The sequence below is a fragment of the Elephantulus edwardii genome, unplaced genomic scaffold (genome assembly GCF_000299155.1).
Source record: "Elephantulus edwardii isolate Elephantulus edwardi_28Jun2011 unplaced genomic scaffold, EleEdw1.0 scaffold00066, whole genome shotgun sequence".
Taxonomy (NCBI): Eukaryota; Metazoa; Chordata; class Mammalia; order Macroscelidea; family Macroscelididae; genus Elephantulus; species Elephantulus edwardii.
This window is the reverse complement of record NW_006399816.1, coordinates 6,888,791-6,906,486: the sequence shown is the minus strand read 5'-3', so window position 1 is coordinate 6,906,486 and position 17,696 is coordinate 6,888,791. Positions and strand designations below refer to the sequence as shown.

Here is a 17,696-nt window from a genome sequence, read left to right as displayed (position 1 = left end):
GAGGCTAGGATTTTGAAGTCTGTCTCACATACTCTGGGCACATGGCCAGAAAGGACTGGCTCTTGGAGAAGGACATCATGCTTTGAAGGGTGAAGGGAACAGCACAGGAGAGGAAGACCCCATGGGGATGAGTAACTGGGCAGGGGTAGGTGTGTCGGAGTCAGTGAGACTGGCTCAGGATAGGGCAGACTTAAGAGCTATTGTATATAGGGTCGCTATGAGTCACAGGCGACTCAACAGCACGTGGCAACAGCAATAATGAAGAAACCAGGCAGCTTGGAGAGATGAATGGGAATACGGGAGAGCTGGAGAGAAGGGCCAATGTAAAGAGACTGAGAGGAGGAGGGTTAGAGGTGGTGGTAGAGACGATGACCACACATAGAACATCCAAAGAAGGCAAAATGAGACTGTTCTCCAGCAAGGAGGAAAGCCAGGACTGTGGGGTCCCCACAGCTGCCAGAGCAAAGTGGGAGAAAGGCCTGAGCCCAGCAGCAAAGATGAGCCTGCTGAGTTGGTAAAAAAGTGCTAGAGGGAAGCTTGAATCAGGCTGGAGGTGCAGGGTGCAGAGCCTGAGGTCAGGCCTGCAAGGAACAGGATGTGTGAGGAAAGGGACAGTGCCAAAACTCCACTCCTAGCCCAGCCCCAGCTCCTCCCAGCTAGGCTGGGTAGCAGGAGCTCCTCCCTGGCCTCCCAGCTGCAGATCCACCCTGGGGCTGGAGATAGATCCTTCACAATGCCTGGGCCCAGGGGTCCTTTGCTCTGTCTTCTCCTCCTGCTCCTGGTCCCGCACATCTCTGAGGGGGGACGTCCTCCTCATCGCAGGTTTGAGTACAAGCTCAGCTTCAAAGGACCAAAGTTGGCCTTGCCTGGGGCTGGAATACCCTTCTGGAGCCATCATGGAGGTGAGGGGCAAGGGTAGGGATCAGCCATGTCAGGGTTCCTTTGAGTGCTGGAGGGGCTCACCAGCCTGAGTGGCACTAATGTGGTGGGGAGTGGGTCTGCCACTACCAGCATTTGCCCAGGATGGAGCCAGTCCTGGGGCAGGCAGAGCTGGAGACTCAGCATCCAGATGGAACAGGACCCCTCCCAGCCTTGCTTCCTGTTCTGTCTGCAACTCCACCCCCATCCACCAGCCTCAGTTTCTCTTCTCTGCCTCTCCTCTATCCTAGGGCTTGTCTCAACTTGGATCCCTTCCCTGTGAATGCCTATGCCCAGGTCCAGACATACAAAATGAGACAGTTTGGTTCAGGACAAACTCCCACATCCTGGCTCCATCCTGTTGGACTTGGACAAAATAATGGAACTCCCCAGAGGGAGGCATCCTCACATCCAGTTGTTTACCCTGAGGGGGCACCAGACCCTCCTTGTGTTTTCCACCCCCCAAGCCCAGAAACAGTCTGTCTTCTACTTTATAAAAAGTGTTGGCTTAGAAGATCTAGAAAATAAAGAGGCGTTTAACACAGGTGAAAGAGCCCTGGTACTGGTCGGTATGTCACTGCTAACTGGAAAGCTGGCAATTTGAGCCCCTCAGCTGCTCTTACAGGAGAACTAGATGTCTGCTTTTGTCAAATAACAGCCTTGTGAGTCAGTGGGGAAGTCCTGCTCCAACTAGAGGATCTCATTGCCGTGAGTTGCCCCAGCTGACCCTCCAGTGCATTACTAAGGCTGAAAACTACATGGGAAAAGATGATCCACCTTGCTTACATGGAGCCAGTGATGAGTTTGAACAGCCAGAGGGTTGTGGTCTTTGGCTTAGCAGCACAGCTCCCGAGGGTCTCCACCACAGTGTCCTCAATTTGGCAGGTTCACCACAGGAGTGAATGAGGCTTAGCGTTAGATCTCGGTGTGAAGTGAGTCCAGGAATGTGGCTCATTGCCAGACATATGCAGTAAGGTCTACTTACCTGCAGCATAGGGCTATGAATTTTATGCAGACCCTCCAGGAAGCAAAACAAAGAGAGAAAGCAGACAAGTTATTCATTATTGTGGATACAAGACAGAGAAACATCATGGTTTCTGACTGAAACCAGAATAAAATACCACAGAAAACCGAATCGTTTGCCATCAAGTGATTCCCACTCATAGCAACCCTATTGGATATAGGGTTTATAAGGCTTTAACCCAGCGCTGTGAAACATACTGCCCACATCCTTCTTCTCAATGAGCAGCTGATGGATCCAAACCACTAAATCTTTTGATGAACACTGTAGCCACTGAGCCACTAGGGCTCCTTGAAAAACCAGCAGAGTCTCTCTTCTACCAAGTCCTCACAAGGAGCATGAAGGACCAGGCAGCTTCTCACCGAGCCAAGCTGAGCCTACCACTTGCCCCTCTGGACCTTGCCAAGTGCAGGGTACCATAGACCAGACGCAGGAGTGAAGACACATTCTCCAAAACCACCCAGTGATCAGCTCTTCACAAACTCATTTATTATTTCATCCACCTCCCACTCCATGATGCTGCTCTGCACTCAGCCCTGTCTGGAGCCCAGGGCCTCAAGACTAAGTTCGACTTGAGAAACCTGCAGGTTGAGAAGAAGCACCACAAACAAGCCACATCTAGGCCGAATGCATGTGTGTGGTAGGCATCAGACACTCCTTGTCTCCTGCAATCACTCCTGGGGGTGGGGGGGTGGCTTCCAGAGATCCCAGGACTTTATTTTTTTTGTTTGTTTTCAACCTCCAAGTCTCCCTGCCCCCACAGAGGTCTTTGCAGAACAAACAGGCTGGATTAGCAGCCTCCGGAAGGGCCTGGCAGAGGTCTGGGCGCTGGGCCAACTTCCAAGCTGGCAGGTTGGAGGGGTGGGAAGGCAGGCAGGGTGGAGCCTCTGAGCTCCTGTCCCCTGTGCTTAAAAGCCAGCCTCAGTTTCTCTTTCCTATCCTTTCTTCCCATCCCCACCCCATCAGTGATAAATCTCACAAGACACACCCCAACCTTCACCCTTTCCTCCCACTCCTGGTCTACTAACTTTTCTTTCATGCTTTCCTCACCTTGCAGTGGTCCCTGGGCTCCCTGCACCCCAGGAAGCCCCCGGCTTCATCTGATCATCTCCGATTAAGTTTCTACAGCCTTGACCCCTGAACCACCACATGCCTGCTCCCTGGTAGTGTTCTGTTCTGAGACCTCAGATAAGTCTTGACTCCCAGGACCTTGATGTCCTCACTAAGAAATGAAGATATAGACAAATGTGTCACATGGTGGAAAAGACTTGCGTTTTACAGTCACATGAGGTTGAGCACCAATCCACTCATCAGTAGCTACTCCTGAGCCTCAGCTTCCTCATCTGTAAAATGGAGTCTTACAAAACTAGCCCTCACAGATGTGAGGCAAGGAGTAAGCAAGCATGCCAGTCTAGTGCTCAGCATGGGACTGGCATCTTCTGTGCCCTGCTGGCAAAGACCCTTCAGCAGAGCTGAATGCCGATTCGTGTTTCCCCAATGAGATCCAGAGTCTGATGCATGACTCAGTAGCAGGCACTGGTATTATCCTCATGGAGCCCAGCCTAGGCCATTGAGAGAAAGTGACAAGGCCCAGGGATGTCAGAAGCCTAGATCTGTCTGAGCTGCCCATGTCCACAGATGCCATCCCAGGCCTGGAGGAAGTGCGACTGGCCCCATCCATGAGGAACCGGAGTGGTGCAGTGTGGAGCAAGTTCTCTGTCCCCTTCTCCGTTTGGGATGTGGAGTTGCAGATGAGAGTGACTGGGCCGGGGCGCAGGGGGTCCCTGGGCATGGTGAGTGACTGCTCCAAAGCACATCATAAGGGGTGAGTCATGGGGTGGGTGGTGAATCCCCCTCAGGCAAGTCCCAGGGATGCTGAGCTGCTGCTCTGGGGACCTGCAGGCTGTGTGGTACACCCAGGGCAGGGGCCAAGTCGGCTCGGTCCTGGACGGGACAGCCTCGTGGCACGGCGTTGCAATCCTCTTCGACTCCTCGGCTGAGGACACTCAGGTGAGCATGGTCTCTAGCCTGCCCACCCTGGCCCTCCCCTCCACCTCCTTCTGTGCCAACGGCTCAGGCTGCTGTCACCTCCCACACAGAACAGTCCTGTCATCCGTGTGCTAGCCAGTGATGGACACACCCCCTCTGAGGAGCGTGGGTAAGATCTATCTCAACTGACCCTCACCCCAACTCCTGGGCTGGGAGCGATCAACCGACACCAAACCATACCACCTGTGTGCATGCTTCTGGGCCTGACAGGGACCAAAGTCATCTTGAGGTCGTGGTCTTTGTCACCTTTTCTACCCACTCCAGGGCCCTTCCTACTTGCTCTCAGCTGCAGCTCTGGAGCCCCAGGACCCATGTTCACTTGCTCTTCTCTGAAATCACCCCACTGAGTCCTTAATTGATTTACCTCAGCAGCCCCAAGTCAGCAGGTAGAGCAGAATGACCCAGGCTGAGGCCTTGTGCTTTGTGTTTTTATTCTCATTGAACATTTCTTATTCACAACAGCATTGATGAAGGAGGGTTATTCATGCCCATTTACAGGTGAGGTCATTGAGACCCAGAGAGGTGAAGTGATTTGCCCGAGGTCACAGAGCTGTGTACAGAGCAGAGACTTGTCCATGGAGGGGCCCAGCCCTTGCCCAGCCAGTTGCCTGCTGCCTCTTCCCTCTCCCTGGGGTGACGTGGCTTCTCGTCCTCAGTAGCTGGGCTAGTTTGTCAGTGTCTCTCAGCAAACATCCCTCAGCTCATAACAATTAGAATAATTGCTAACGTTTATGGAGCTGAGCTGAAGTGTGCCAGGCACAGCAAGCACTTCACAATCATTGTCTTAGTTAATTTAACCCTCATAACAATGTTATGATGAGGTAGCTGTGATCATTATCCTTGTTTAAAAGCTGAGGAGGCTGAGGTTTGGGCAGGTGAGGTAACCTGCCCAAGGTCACACAGCTGGGAGTGCAAAGCCAGATGGCGGCTCGGGAGGTGGCTTGTCCCTGCTTCGTGAGGCCTCCCTCTTGGCTGGTTGTGTCCTGTGTGCCCTGGGAACCTCAGGGCCTCCTGGCCCGAGGCCTGCTGCAGTGGCCACACAGGGGAAGGGGGCTGCATGCATCCTGCTACAAATCTGAGCCCTTGGCAGAAGACAGAAGGAAGAGAAGCCCCTCGAAGCTTCAGGAGGGTTGAGTTCAAAGAGACTGTGAGATAGGCCTGGGGGAGTTGAGGGAGAAGCCCACCACCATTGATCCAGGCCACCGTCCCCCTGAAGAAAGGCCACAGGAGACTCTTGGTCTCTTCTTCTGTTAACTGAATCTCACCGTTCTGATGGGCACGGCTTGTTTTCCTGTTCTCTCTTCTGCTAAGAGGACAACAGCAAGAGAGACTCAAGCTAGACAACAAAAAGCATGTTCTGCACTGGGCCATCTGGTGGGGGAAAAGATAGCATTGCAGATCTGGGCAGAGTGGCCTATGGCTATAGGTATTGTGTGGCCCAGATGGACTCTGATATCCACAGGGATAGGCCCAGCCAGGTATTAGGCTCCTGCCACCGGGATTTCCGGAACCGGCCATACCCCATCAAAGCACGGATCACCTATTGGGGACAGCAGCTGCGCGTGAGTCCCTCCTCCTGCCTTTGTGATTCCACTCGGTGGGGCGTGCAAATTACAGAGCTTCTGAGCCACAGAGCTGAGGTGTGTGAATGCCTAGGACCTCACAGGTGTGCTGGTGGCACCAAACCAGGCCCCTGGTACACACGAGTCCTCACACCACGTGGGGCCCCTGGTGCATCTGGGTCAGCACTCACATAGGATCGTCTGTACACAGAGTCTTCACGCTCACTGGTAGCACATACCTGTGAGGGCCAACATGGGACCAGCTTTCACTCTGCTGTCAGGTTCAGTGGTGCCTGCTCTTCTTCAGGACCTGAGGAGGGGGTAGTCGAGGTGGGGCCCATGTCCTGTCCTGGGGTCATGGGAGAGAAGACTAATGCCTTGTCCTCTCTCAGGTCTCCTTAAACAGTGGCCTCACTCCCAGTGACCCGGATGAGGTCTGTGTTAATGTGGGGCCCCTGCTTTTGGCCCCTGGAGGTTTCTTTGGCATCTCAGCAGCCACCAGCACCCTTGCAGGTGAGGTCCCTGTAGGGCAGGTGAGAACAGAATTGTGGTTCCTTCTGAGCCATCCTGAGCACACCTTGTAAGGAGAAGAGGGCACAGAGCTGCGCCTCTGTTATGTGTCCTGGGCCAGTCACAAGCCCTTTCTGGGACTCTGTTACCATTGATGGAGAGGTCACGTCTTCCTTATAGACTGTTGAAAGTCTCAAATGAGATAAATCACTAGAAGCTTTTATGCTACTTTGGCCCTATAAGTGCCCCTTGCTGAAAACTGTAGGGTAAGTGAAAGAGGGGATGAAGAGCCCATGGAGGCCCGATATTGGAAAGCAGGCTGCAGCTAGAGCGTGCCAGGACTTTGGTCTTTAGACCCCAGGCAATGGGGATCCAGGCTTCTGAGGGAGAGAGTGACATGGTCAGAGTCACACCTAGAAGGTGACGGTTGTGTGGTTTCTTCTGGCAGAGGTTGCCATCTTCTGGGGGTGAAGGTGTCAGTAGCACTGCTCCCAGGGCTCCAACCCAGAATGTCAAGTGATTGTCCAGTTTCCCCACCTACTGGTGGTGTATGGCAATCAGCCCCTCACAGCTCATTCATATATTTGTCTGATTACTGAGAAATAAGCAAGACAAGCTTTAAGAAGCTACCCTAGGTTACACTAATCTCTCACCTTCCTAGAATATGAAGGAGCCTGGCGTGAGTCCTGGAATATGAAGGAGCCTGATGTGAGAAGGCTGTGTGAATGGGCTGCTTTAGGAAGGAGTCTTACCTTCCCTTCTCTGCTCCCCATTCCAGATGACCATGATGTCCTGTCCTTCCTGACCTTCAGCCTGACGGAACCAGGTCCAGAGGTGATGCCAATGCTGGGCTTGCTCCAGAGGGAGGCATCTCTAAGGGACCCTCCTGCCCTTCTCTACCCACCATACTCAGCCCAGAGAGCTCTTAGGCAACCTGTTATCCACACCTATTTTTTTTTACTTGAGCTCTGTTCAGAACGGACAATGTACTGGAAAGTTCTGGGGCACAGATGTATCCCCAAGCCAGGCCCTGTCCTTAGGGATCTCTCTGGCTGACTGGCTGGGGACAGGCTGTTATGTCATAGCCAGATGATCAGGATTGGTCAAAGGTGTAGGGCGCTGAGGTGGCACAGACAAGGTCCCAAATCCAGGTAAAGGAGCAGGAAACCCTACCTGGAGGAGGTGCAGCAGGAGCTGACTAGACAGAGGAAAAGCATTTGCAGAAGTCTGAAGCCTGAGTGAGCTTTCTAGGGTCCCGGACTGCAGTGGCGGGGAAGCATTGGGCATCAGTGATGGGCACAGGGCTCGGAGGGCGGGAAGCTGCGAGGCTGTGGCTGAGCTTCTGGAGAGAAGCAGGAGTCTTCCCTGGCTAGGGTGCATGTGTGTTCAGGAAAGGAGACTCTGCTCCTGGAGAGATACGTGAGAAGGCCCCCAGATCTGCCCCAGCATCTCCCACAGGCTTTGACTTGAGTTCTCACCTTCCTCCTCCAGGCTTCTCATGAGCCCTTCCTAGAGATGGAGCAGCTCCACCTGACAAGGCAGCTGGAGGAACTGCAGGCAAAGCTGGCACGGAGCTCCAAGGCGGATGCAACTATGAAGCCAGACTCAGAAGCCCAGGAAGGGGGTAGGGATCCAGGAAAGACAGAGTTGAAGTGGGGTCCATTTCAGTGTCCCAGGATCCTTGTCCCTTAAAAACCAGGAATCTGTTAATGAATGTAGTGTTGGACAAGTGCACCAAAGTGTCCTTCCTCTCCTGACTCTGTCATTCAGAGCCATCAGTCCAGATGAGGGGCTTGGAGAAAGGATCTACTCCTCTCTAGACAGACCCCATCTCAAAGAAGTGCCAGAGATATTCCCCTTGCCTCACCCCAGGAGGCTTCTGGTCCCAGCTCTGCCACACCCACAGGAGAAAAGCATTTTGACCTGCAGAAGACGCTGGGCAGACACAGTCGAGTCCTACAGGCTCTCCAGGGCCTCTCAGAGCAGTTGGCCCACGCTGAAGGACAATGGAAGAGGCAGGTGGGGTCCTCAGGTGGAGCCAGACCTGAGGAAGGCTGGGTGAGTAGCCCCTCAAGTACGTGTTGTGACTGTCATCCTGTACAGCTGAGTCAGACCGACCTATAGCTTGCCTGCCAGCGGGTTTCAGAGGCAGTAAATCACATGGGAGGAGAGTGCCCATCTTTCTCTCATGGAGTAGCTGGTGGATTCGAACTGTGTGGCTTGGATGCATAGGCCTGGAGAGATAGCACTGAATCTGAGGAATCTCCATCCCTTCAGAAAAAGAACACTACTCCCCAAGTCTGGAGGGATGGTGGTGGAAGGGGGGTGGTGGTGCTGGACAGAAAGGTTCATGTGGTAGGATGGGGTGAACCCAACAGCAGAGGGGCGGGTAGGAGGCATCTCTGCACAGCAAATGCCTACAAAGCCCTGCGGCTGGAACAGGGAAGGGAGGCATCAGGTATCTGGACTCCAGTCTGTAGTCAAAGGACAGAAATAGACTGCGTGCTAATTTGCATGGCGCTTCACATGTGATTTGCATATGGCTTGCTTAATGCTCAGATGCACCAGAATCCTCATTTCATCTCCTCTGCCTTTCCCAGTCCTCCTCCAGGGAGTCATGCCCCACCGCACGCGCAGCCTGTGTTAGATGCAGGGCAGAGGCAGCCAGAGGCTTTCTCAGGGGCTTTGCTGGGCTCAGACAGCTCGAGGTTTTAATCTTGTGTCCTCTGGCCAGAGTGGCTTATCCTGGGGGAGTGGGAGAGGGGAGGAAGAAGCCATTTTCTAAAGCCAGGTCTCTCTGATCCTATCTCCAAACCCTGGATACCCTCCTGCCAGAGTCCATCCTCCCCAGACAGAGCCAGATACCCCTCTGGGTCACCCAGCAAGACAGGGGCCCAAGCCTTGGATACTGACTAGCTCTGGCTTCCAGTGTGTGAGATTGAGAGGGCCAGGTCGGGTCTCTACCTCCTTCATGAGGGAAAAGCCATTTCTAGAAAAGAGAAGGATCTTGAGAAAGCCTAGGAATGGGTATTGTATGTGTGTGGACAGCCACCCTCAGGGAGGAAGTTTGCAAGGAGGGGAAATCCAGAAGCCCAGATGGATGTGGGTCAGATAAAGTCGATGTGTCCAAGGTGAGGAAGGCCCAGATTCCCATTAAGAAGAGGGTAAATAGTGTCACTGTGGAAGGAGGCAAGGCTGGGCCCTGAGCCCTAGGGAAAAGGCTGGCTCTCCTGCAGGACTCCGCCAAGGTCAGCTCCCTGCTCCATGGGCAGCAGACTCTACTCCAGGACCTGCAAGAGATGAGGTAAGGACATTGGGTGAAGGGGGGTTCTGTAGGTGAGGAAATTTGCCTTTTCACTGGCCTTTTATTCCTTCATAATTTCCTGGCCACCAGTGGAGGAACTGGGGACAGAATTAGGTTTGTTTCATCAACTTGAATTTAATTGAGTCAAGTTAAGGTTTTGGACATCTTAATTCAAAAGCAAGTCTACTTAGGTGGGGCCCCGGAGGAAGGTCTCATCAGATATTCCCACCCCAAGGAGTCTGGGAATCTGAGCCGTTTTTTAGTGGTAGTTCCTGGAAGGAAGGAGGAGACATTGTGATTACAGTTCTTAGGAGGAGGACAACCAACCTCATGCTGGAGGAGGCAGCCCAGGACTTCTTTTTTGTCCCTTCTGGTCTCCCAGCAACCTACTCTAGCCCAGGCCTCTAGACCTACCCACACAGCTCTGGGAGTATGAGGTTCTCTATATACCATAGTTTGTTGTTGCTGTGGACCATCAAGTCAGAACTGACTCATAGCTGACCTTCTAACAGGTTTTCAGAGGCGTTAAATCTCATGGAAGAAGATTGCCCATCTTTCTCCCATTGAATAGTTACTGAGTTTGAACTGCGTGCCTTCTGGTTGACCGCCAGAGCTCCCATCTACACCATAGCAGAGGGAGGCGTTAGACTGGATTCTGTGGCTGGAACACAACCTGACCCCTCTTTACCACTTAATGCACACATATAGATGCCTGGGGAGAGTATAAGTAATGAGAGCGGGGAGTTAAATGACCAAGGGTTTAGAGATGAAAGCAGAGCCCTAAGAAGCCTGGAGTTGAGACAGGAAGCTTTAGGAAAATCTTTTGGTGTACTAAAATGTACCCCAAATCTAGTGAGAACATTTGAGGTGAAAAGTGAAGTGGCCCTATGGATAAGCCTGTTCCCACCATGTGCTTCCATTAGGAATTATGGGAAATAAATGATTAAGTAACCAGGGTGATGCCAGACAGGTAACAATTCATCTTCCTTGATTGTGCACTCAGGGCTGTTGCTTCCCAAATGGCCTCAGATGCTCAGGCCTTCTACCTACCTGTGGGCACCAAGCATCACTTCCTGGAGCTGGACCAGATGCTGAGCCTTCTGCAGAAGGACCTTCGGGACCAAGTGGTAAGAGGGGTGTAGGAGGTGGCATAGGGACCCCATCCCTCAGGTCCGGGCTCAGCCACTCTTGTAGCACTTCTCAGAACTAGGCTCTTTGCCCTTCCCTACTAGGATTCCTGCCATTCCCATCTGTGTAAGATCGGGCTGTTGTGTGCACACATGTATGCAGATTTGATCATCTCTATTTGCCCTGTGAGGCAAATCAGATTCAGCCTCTCAGTGTCATTAGGACCCTCATTGAACAATTGGTCTAATTGCTTCAATATTCACAAGGGAACAGGGTGGGCTTCTTGGTGATGCCAGCTTTTCTCTCCGCCCCACCCGATCTTACTCCTCCCTTGCTCTCACCCTCATCCTGTCTTTCGTTCTTTGTTCTCTCCATCTTTTGAGCATTGGCCCCCTTATGATCCCAGGTCCCCAGGCCTTCCCAGCTGTTCCCACAGATGTAGCCATGAGAGCCTGGCAGGAGGGAAGCAGCTTTGCATTCTGCCCCTTTCCACCTTCTCTGGATGAGAGCCTGGTGCCCCGAGCTGGGGGAAGGAAGACAGCCCACACATGGCCCAGATTCCCCACCTCTGGCTAAGCTGAGCTTCACATCTTAGAATCTTCCCTTTCAGAAGGTGTCAGCCAAGGCTTCTCGCTCCTTGGGCCAGCCCCCAGGGACCTCCTCATGCCTGCGGTCTGGCATCTTTCTGTTCTTTCTCCTCATCCAGACTATGGGCTTCTTCAGCTATGTACACTTCAGGTGAGTCTTCCTATGAAGAATGCCCGAGAGAGACCTCCCCAGCATCTCTGGTTCTGGTCAGAGGATCTGTCCCATCTACCAGCTGACAAAGAGCAAGGATCAGTCCAGACCCGTTCTTTCAGCAGGCATTACTGGCCACCAGCTCAGTCTTGACCCAACCTGGGCACTGCCCTCACAGAGCTCGTGCTCTAGTTTAAGAAACTGCAAAATAACAGCCAGTACACCCTGTATGGTCAGTGCCATGATGGCAGCAGCTCTGGGCTATAGGAAAAGACCAGATAATTTACCTAGAAGAGACATACAGGTCATTAAGGTGTCTAGAAATTCTCCAGCCTGACAAGTAAGTAGAGGTATTAATGTAGCGGAAATAGCATGAGAAAAAGCATGAGGAAATTGTAATATAAAGAGTGGTAAGTTCCTTACCCCTGAAGTGAAAGATGCAACAAGTTTCTGAAGTTGGGCAAAAGTAATTAAAGAGATGAAGGAGAGGTGGGGGCTTTTATTTTATTTTGGCTGGGTGAATGTTGAACAAATGGGCCATTTAGAAATGTAGAGTGTGCTATGAGCCTCAGAAATGGGGCTGGTAGTCCTTATGGGTGAAATTTTAAGACCAGAAGAATAAATGTGAGATAAAAAAAGCAAATCATGCTGAGTTTTAAAGGCAAAGGAGAGGGAATTGCCTTTTAGATGAAGAGATTAGTAGATGTGAAATGAAGGTGGAACCTGTTACATGCTTCTGTGTTTATATAAAAGTGTGGCAGACAAGAACACTGAAGCTTCAACTCACTGTTGGAAATGGGGTGAGGAAGAGTGTGGGGAGGATGTGACAAGGCAAGGGCACCGGAGGAAGTCCCTGTGCAGGGAAGGCTGCTGTGCAGTGTGAAGAGACAAGTATGGGATATGGGACACCAAGCTTCAGTGGCTAAAGGCCCAAGTAACCTTTTCCCTCTTTCTCCCTTTTCCCACCCTGGCAGCAGGCAGGAGCTGGACAAGAGTCTTCAGGATTGTTTGTCCTTAGACAGGCTTCCTCTGGACCATCTGCCACGTGTCTCCAGGGCTCTAGGGGTCCTGCGGAGGCAGCCTCTGTCCCCCAGCATGCAGGCGTGATCCACTGGGAAGTCTGGGGTCTGGAGGATGAAACACTCTACTTCTCTCTCTGGGTGCCTAGCACTCCCATTTATTAAAGACAGATTTAGCTCTCCTTGTGTTTTTATATGCTCAGCTGGCATCACCTGAGTCTCTCTGAAGACATCTACCTCCTTTGGGCAGGTAGCTGGGAGTGGACTCCACACTGACAAGGAGGCCATGAAGTCACTCAATCTCCAAGAGATCAAAAACATGCCACAGTCCTTGAGCCCTTGACTATGGAGGGGCAACAGAGGAAGAAGGGGGGTCACAGTTGTTTCCATTCCATCTCTAAATACACTCAGAACTGAGACTGGTGTCTTCCAGTGTTCTTCCTGGCTTAGCTAGCAACCCTACAAAACCTCCCCATTCTCCCTATTGCTCCAGAGGTCAGCAGGGCAGGCACGTGACAGAAGAACCCTGAGGGTACCAAGAACTGTGGAACCATGATTGAGTCTCCCCCTTTCCAAGCGCCAAGCTGTAGGGACAGCTGGTTAGGTCATAGAATAAGTAAGGTCCAGTGTCCTCCCTGCCACATCCAAGCTATCTGTGACTTGTGAGAGGAGGAAGTCGGAGGAAGTCGGAGGAAGTCGGAGGTGGGTAGGAAGCAAGGTTCCAGCACAGCCCCTTCCCCTGGGGAGCGACCCCACTCCTGCTGGCCCTAATCCGCCGTCTGCAGTGCCCAGCGGAGCTTGGCGTTGAAAAGAGGCACGTGGGAAAGGCGGGAGTGGGGAGCGGGCACGTGGTCCAGCCTTCTCAGCCCCGTGCATGCCCCCCCGCCCCCCGTAAGGAGGGGCTTGTGGAGGTGGGGGCGGATCCGGGCGGGGGTTGGGGGGGGCGGAGGGATGTGCAGAGCGTGGGGCGCAGGCCGGCGCGGGAGCTGTCCGTGAGCCTGGTGCTGAAGTACGGGCGGACGTGCCCAGTGCACAGTGAGTGGTGTCCTGCGCCCAGCGCCTGAGTTGGCGACGACCATGGCGTTTATGGTGAAGACCATGGTAGGCGGTCAGCTAAAGAACCTCACTGGGAGTCTAGGGAGCGGCGAAGACAAGGGAGACGGGGAGAAGTCGGCGGCCGAAGCTCAGGGCATGAGCAGAGAGGAGTATGAGGAGTATCAGAAGCAACTGGTAGAAGAGAAGTAAGTGAGGTCCCTTCCTGGCTCCAAAAATACCCTCCCCAGACTCCTGGCCTGCTCCCAGGCCACCCTCGGGCCCTAACCCCACTCCTCTCCCTTACTGGACACGATTAAGAGGATAAGAGCTGGGGATGTACCCTCTAAGCTGTCCCCAGGGCCACTCATCTGAAACCTAGGATCATGCTCCAGTTTCATATTGGGTCCCAGAGGGAGTGGGGGCAGGGGCAACAGGGGCCCAAAATGGGGGGAGCACGTGCATTTCTGATGAAATAACTAATCCTTTAATCCTCTCTGGTGCTAGCTGACTGGGTCTTCCAACTGGGGCTTCTCTGAGCTTGTGGTTTTGAGAAAGAGATACAACTGTGGGGAAACTCTTGGATGTTGAGCCTACTTGTGTGACAGCTGTGCTGGAACAGAGAGACAGCTAAAATGGAGTTAGGGTTCAGGTTCTGCCTTTGCTTTTCAGCTGGGTGACTTTAGGCAAGTTACTTAATCTTTTTGTGCCTCTGTAGACTCTTCTGTCAAATGAGGGTAATAATTATAATTTATTAATATTCATAATAAATAGTCACTTTAAAAAAACATCAGTTGCCATTGTGTAACTTCAACTCAGGTGATCCCCTACATACCTCAGAGTAGAACTATGTTCCATAGGGTTTCAGTGGTTGGTTTTTCTGCTGAGGTCCCTCTGGGTGGATTGGAACCACCAACACTTAGGTTAGCATCCGACTTTATGAACCATTTGCATTACCAAGAGACTCCATAGTATATATTTTACGTATTTGTTATAAGGATTATTGACTTAATGCACTTAAAACCACTTACCACCATGCTTGGCACATGATAAGTCCTCATTAATTATAAGCCATTGTTATTTTACCTAATCCTCAGAACTGTCTTGTGAGTTATAAATTCTTACCTAGTGGTAAGAAGCTGTGTTCCAATCCCAAAAGCACGCAGTTCGACTCCATAAGCTGGTCTGCGGGAGAAGGATGGGCAATGTCCTCCCGTGAGATTAATTGCCTCTGAAAACTCATCCGAGGGTCAGCTATGGTTTGGTTCCGATTCGATGGTATACAACAACAACAACAACAGTCATTTTACAGAAGACAAAACTAAGCGATTTACCCAAGGAAAGTGTAGTGGAACCGGATGTGAAATCAACTCTATTTCCAGTATTCCCCTCTCCAACCCCATCCCCAGCCTGTCTGAAATGTGAATACACACCAAGTTGGTAGCCATGAACGACATATATTAGATTCTACAGAAAGAACTATGCAGACACCCTCACCCAGCCAGCTCTGTCCAGCGGCAGCTGTGGAGACCATACAGGCGCTCTCATGGAGGGAGAGGGAACAAAGACCGTTTGCACTGGGTCAGGAAGGAGTGCCCTCCAGACCCAATGCTCAGGGGGTTGAAGGTGTTCTGCCCACCCTCAGGACACAGGACCTCCCTCACTTCCCTGCTGACCCCTCCCCCTCTCCCCGCCTCACAATGACTCCACCCCCCCCACCCCCCCCAACCCCGTGCTCCTGCAGGATGGAGCGGGATGCCCAGTTCACACACAGGAAAGCGGAGCGCGCCACGCTGCGGAGCCACTTCCGTGATAAATACCGGCTGCCTAAGGTAAGCCAGCCTAGGGCTGCAGAGCCCCGATCCTGAGCAATGGACTCCAGACTCTAGGGCCTACAGTTCTCAGCCCTTAAGTTTCACAATGTACTGAGTTCTCTCATTCATTTCATTCTTCACTTAAAGTTAACCAGGGCCCCATAAAGGACGAGGCTAGGTCTCCACAGACAAGTGGGTTTGTGTATACGGATCTAGGTAGTCCAGGCTCTTTCGCCACCTTCTGGAGTCTGGCCAAGGCAAATAAAGGTCCAAAGAGCCAGAGGCAGTAAGATTTGCCTGGGGTGAGGATGGGAGTAAGAGTGGGAGCACTTAGGACTTCTGAACACACAGAGAACACAAGGTAGGAGAGAAAAGGGAGCACCTTCACACCCTCACCTATGTGACCCCAAAATGTGGCTGGCCAGGTAGATACTACCCAGAAATGAAGGAACTGAGGCTCAGGGAGATTAAAGGACTTGGCCAAAGTTCATTCATACAGTGAGCAGTGAAGCCAAGATCGGAGCCCCAGCCTGAGCATATTGAACCTACTTTTGCTCCAGGCCACCAGGCTGCTTCCCAAGCTATAAGGTCTGCCTCCAGGAAGCAAAATTCTTCATTGATTTGCCGAGCAGCCAGGGAAGCTATCTGTATATTCCCATCTTTTTGCTCCTCCAAACGACTGTAGCATCATCAGATAGGCCTGTAAATACTCTGCCCCCATTGCTTCAGAAGGGAAAATGAGGCACTGAAGCACTCCCAGGGCATTAGCTATGTGTTTAGAACTGTGCTATGCTCTTGAGGACAAACAGAAGTATGGTGATACAGCACTCTTGACCTTGACCTTCCACTTAAACTATATCAGATATATGGACATTACAATTATTCATTCATCATTTATTTTCTGAGCCCTTGGCTGAACCTCTCTACCTTCCCCCAAGGCACCATTTTTTAAAAAAATTTTTTTTAAGTCTCTCAGAGGGCAATTGGTCTAAAAAGCCTTCCTTTCTGGAACATTACCGAGTTATATCCAGGCAGGAACAAAGTCACATCTCAAATGTCTGCTAAGCATGTAAGTGACACAGCTTCTGCCACTGGAGCACTGTGAATGCAGTAGAAGTGAGAAGAGAATAGGACTCAAATAGAAAAAGCCCCATTCCTTTTCACTACCAGGAACATCCATCAGTAGGTGTGTCCTGTTGTAGAAAGACAGTAGATGTTGGAATCAATGACATGAGTTTAAATCTAGCTCCTCTACTTCCTGGTTGGACAACTTTAGACAATTAAATTATATGAGCCTTTATTTCCTTATCTATTATCTATAGAGATAATACCTCCTCACAGGATTATTGTATGAGTTTTGTATTGAGTATTCACTCAACTCAGTATCAGGCATATCATAGGTATGAAAATACCATGGACCACAAAGAAAACAAATAGATCTGTCTTGGATAGGGTGAAACCATAGTTTCTCCTTGGAGGCTAGGGTTTTGAAGCTCTATCTCACATACTTCAGACATGTGTCCAGGAGGGAACTGGTCCTTGGAGAAAGACATCATGCTGGGAAGGGTGGAGGGACAGTGCAGGAGAGGAAGACCTCAGATGAGATAGATTGATATAGTAACTGGGGCAATGGGGGTAGGTGTGGTGGAGTCAGTGAGACCGGCTCAGGGCTGGGCAGGCTTCAGAGCTGTTGTTAGGTGCTCTAAAGTAAATTTTTAACTTTAAGTAACCCAAAGTGACAGAGTACAGCTGCCCTAAAAGTAGAGCTTAGGGTTTCCTAAGCTCGATCTTTACAGGAATAAATATTTCTCCCAAGAAGCCTAAGTGAGTTAGAACAACCAACCTTTTTCAGTTGTGCCAACAGACTCCTGTAGTTTTAGTTAAGAGTAAATAGCATATGGCATAGATGACTGTGATAGTAGCTTGTAGGTATTTCCCCCCTTTATTTAATATACTGTTATTACATGCCATTGAGTTAGAACTGACTCATAGTTGACACATGCCGCCCCCACCCCAACCCAGCCCCACCAGCAGGTTTTTATAGGCAGTAAATCTCACAGGGAGAGATTATCCCTCTTTTTCCCTTAAAGTATCATGTGGATTCAAACTACGTGTCTTTGGGTTGGAAGTGAAACTTTTATTATGCTACTCCTTCAGTATATCAGAGTAAAAGAAAGTGGTATTAAAGTATATGTTCTCATATTTAAGTGTTAAATATTTGATCCTTCAATGTGGAAGTGGGGGATGAGTGCATTATTAGAACATGGGAATCAAGAACTTAGGGTCCTGAAACCCAGCCCAGGATGCTTCCCTACACTTTAGCTCTGGATGCTCATAGACTTCCTCTCAGGCCTCATGCCCTTCCCATCTTCCCTTCAGAATGAGACAGATGAGAACCAGATCCAGCTGGCAGGTGGAGATGTGGAGCTGCCCCGGGAACTGGCGAAGATGATTGAAGAGGACACAGAAGAGGAGAGGGCAGCTTCGGTCATGGGGCAGCTGGGTAGCCTCTCTGGCTTGGACCTTGGCTCACTCAAGGACAAGGCCCAGGCCACTTTGGGAGACCTCAAGCAGTCAGCGGAAAAGTGTCATGTTATGTGA

The 17,696-nt window shown here is 51.3% G+C and overlaps 2 protein-coding genes across 2 annotated transcripts; both read left to right on the top strand.

Annotated features, from left to right (window-relative positions):
- Positions 1 to 733: 733 nt before the first annotated feature.
- On the top strand, positions 734 to 12,337 carry LMAN1L (lectin, mannose-binding, 1 like). Its single transcript, XM_006888385.1, has 16 exons — positions 734 to 902; positions 3,578 to 3,732; positions 3,842 to 3,949; positions 4,039 to 4,097; positions 5,451 to 5,550; positions 5,943 to 6,063; positions 6,839 to 6,894; positions 7,552 to 7,684; positions 7,967 to 8,118; positions 8,258 to 8,275; positions 8,471 to 8,489; positions 8,763 to 8,781; positions 9,281 to 9,364; positions 10,368 to 10,491; positions 11,103 to 11,230; positions 12,208 to 12,337. The coding sequence occupies exons 1-16, from the start codon at positions 734 to 736 to the stop codon at positions 12,335 to 12,337; spliced, it is 1,575 nt and encodes a 524-aa protein (XP_006888447.1).
- Positions 12,338 to 13,322: 985 nt separating this feature from the next.
- CPLX3 (complexin 3) lies at positions 13,323 to 17,696 on the top strand. The gene is made up of 3 exons (XM_006888296.1): positions 13,323 to 13,490; positions 15,026 to 15,113; positions 17,475 to 17,696. The coding sequence occupies exons 1-3, from the start codon at positions 13,327 to 13,329 to the stop codon at positions 17,694 to 17,696; spliced, it is 474 nt and encodes a 157-aa protein (XP_006888358.1). The 5' UTR covers positions 13,323 to 13,326.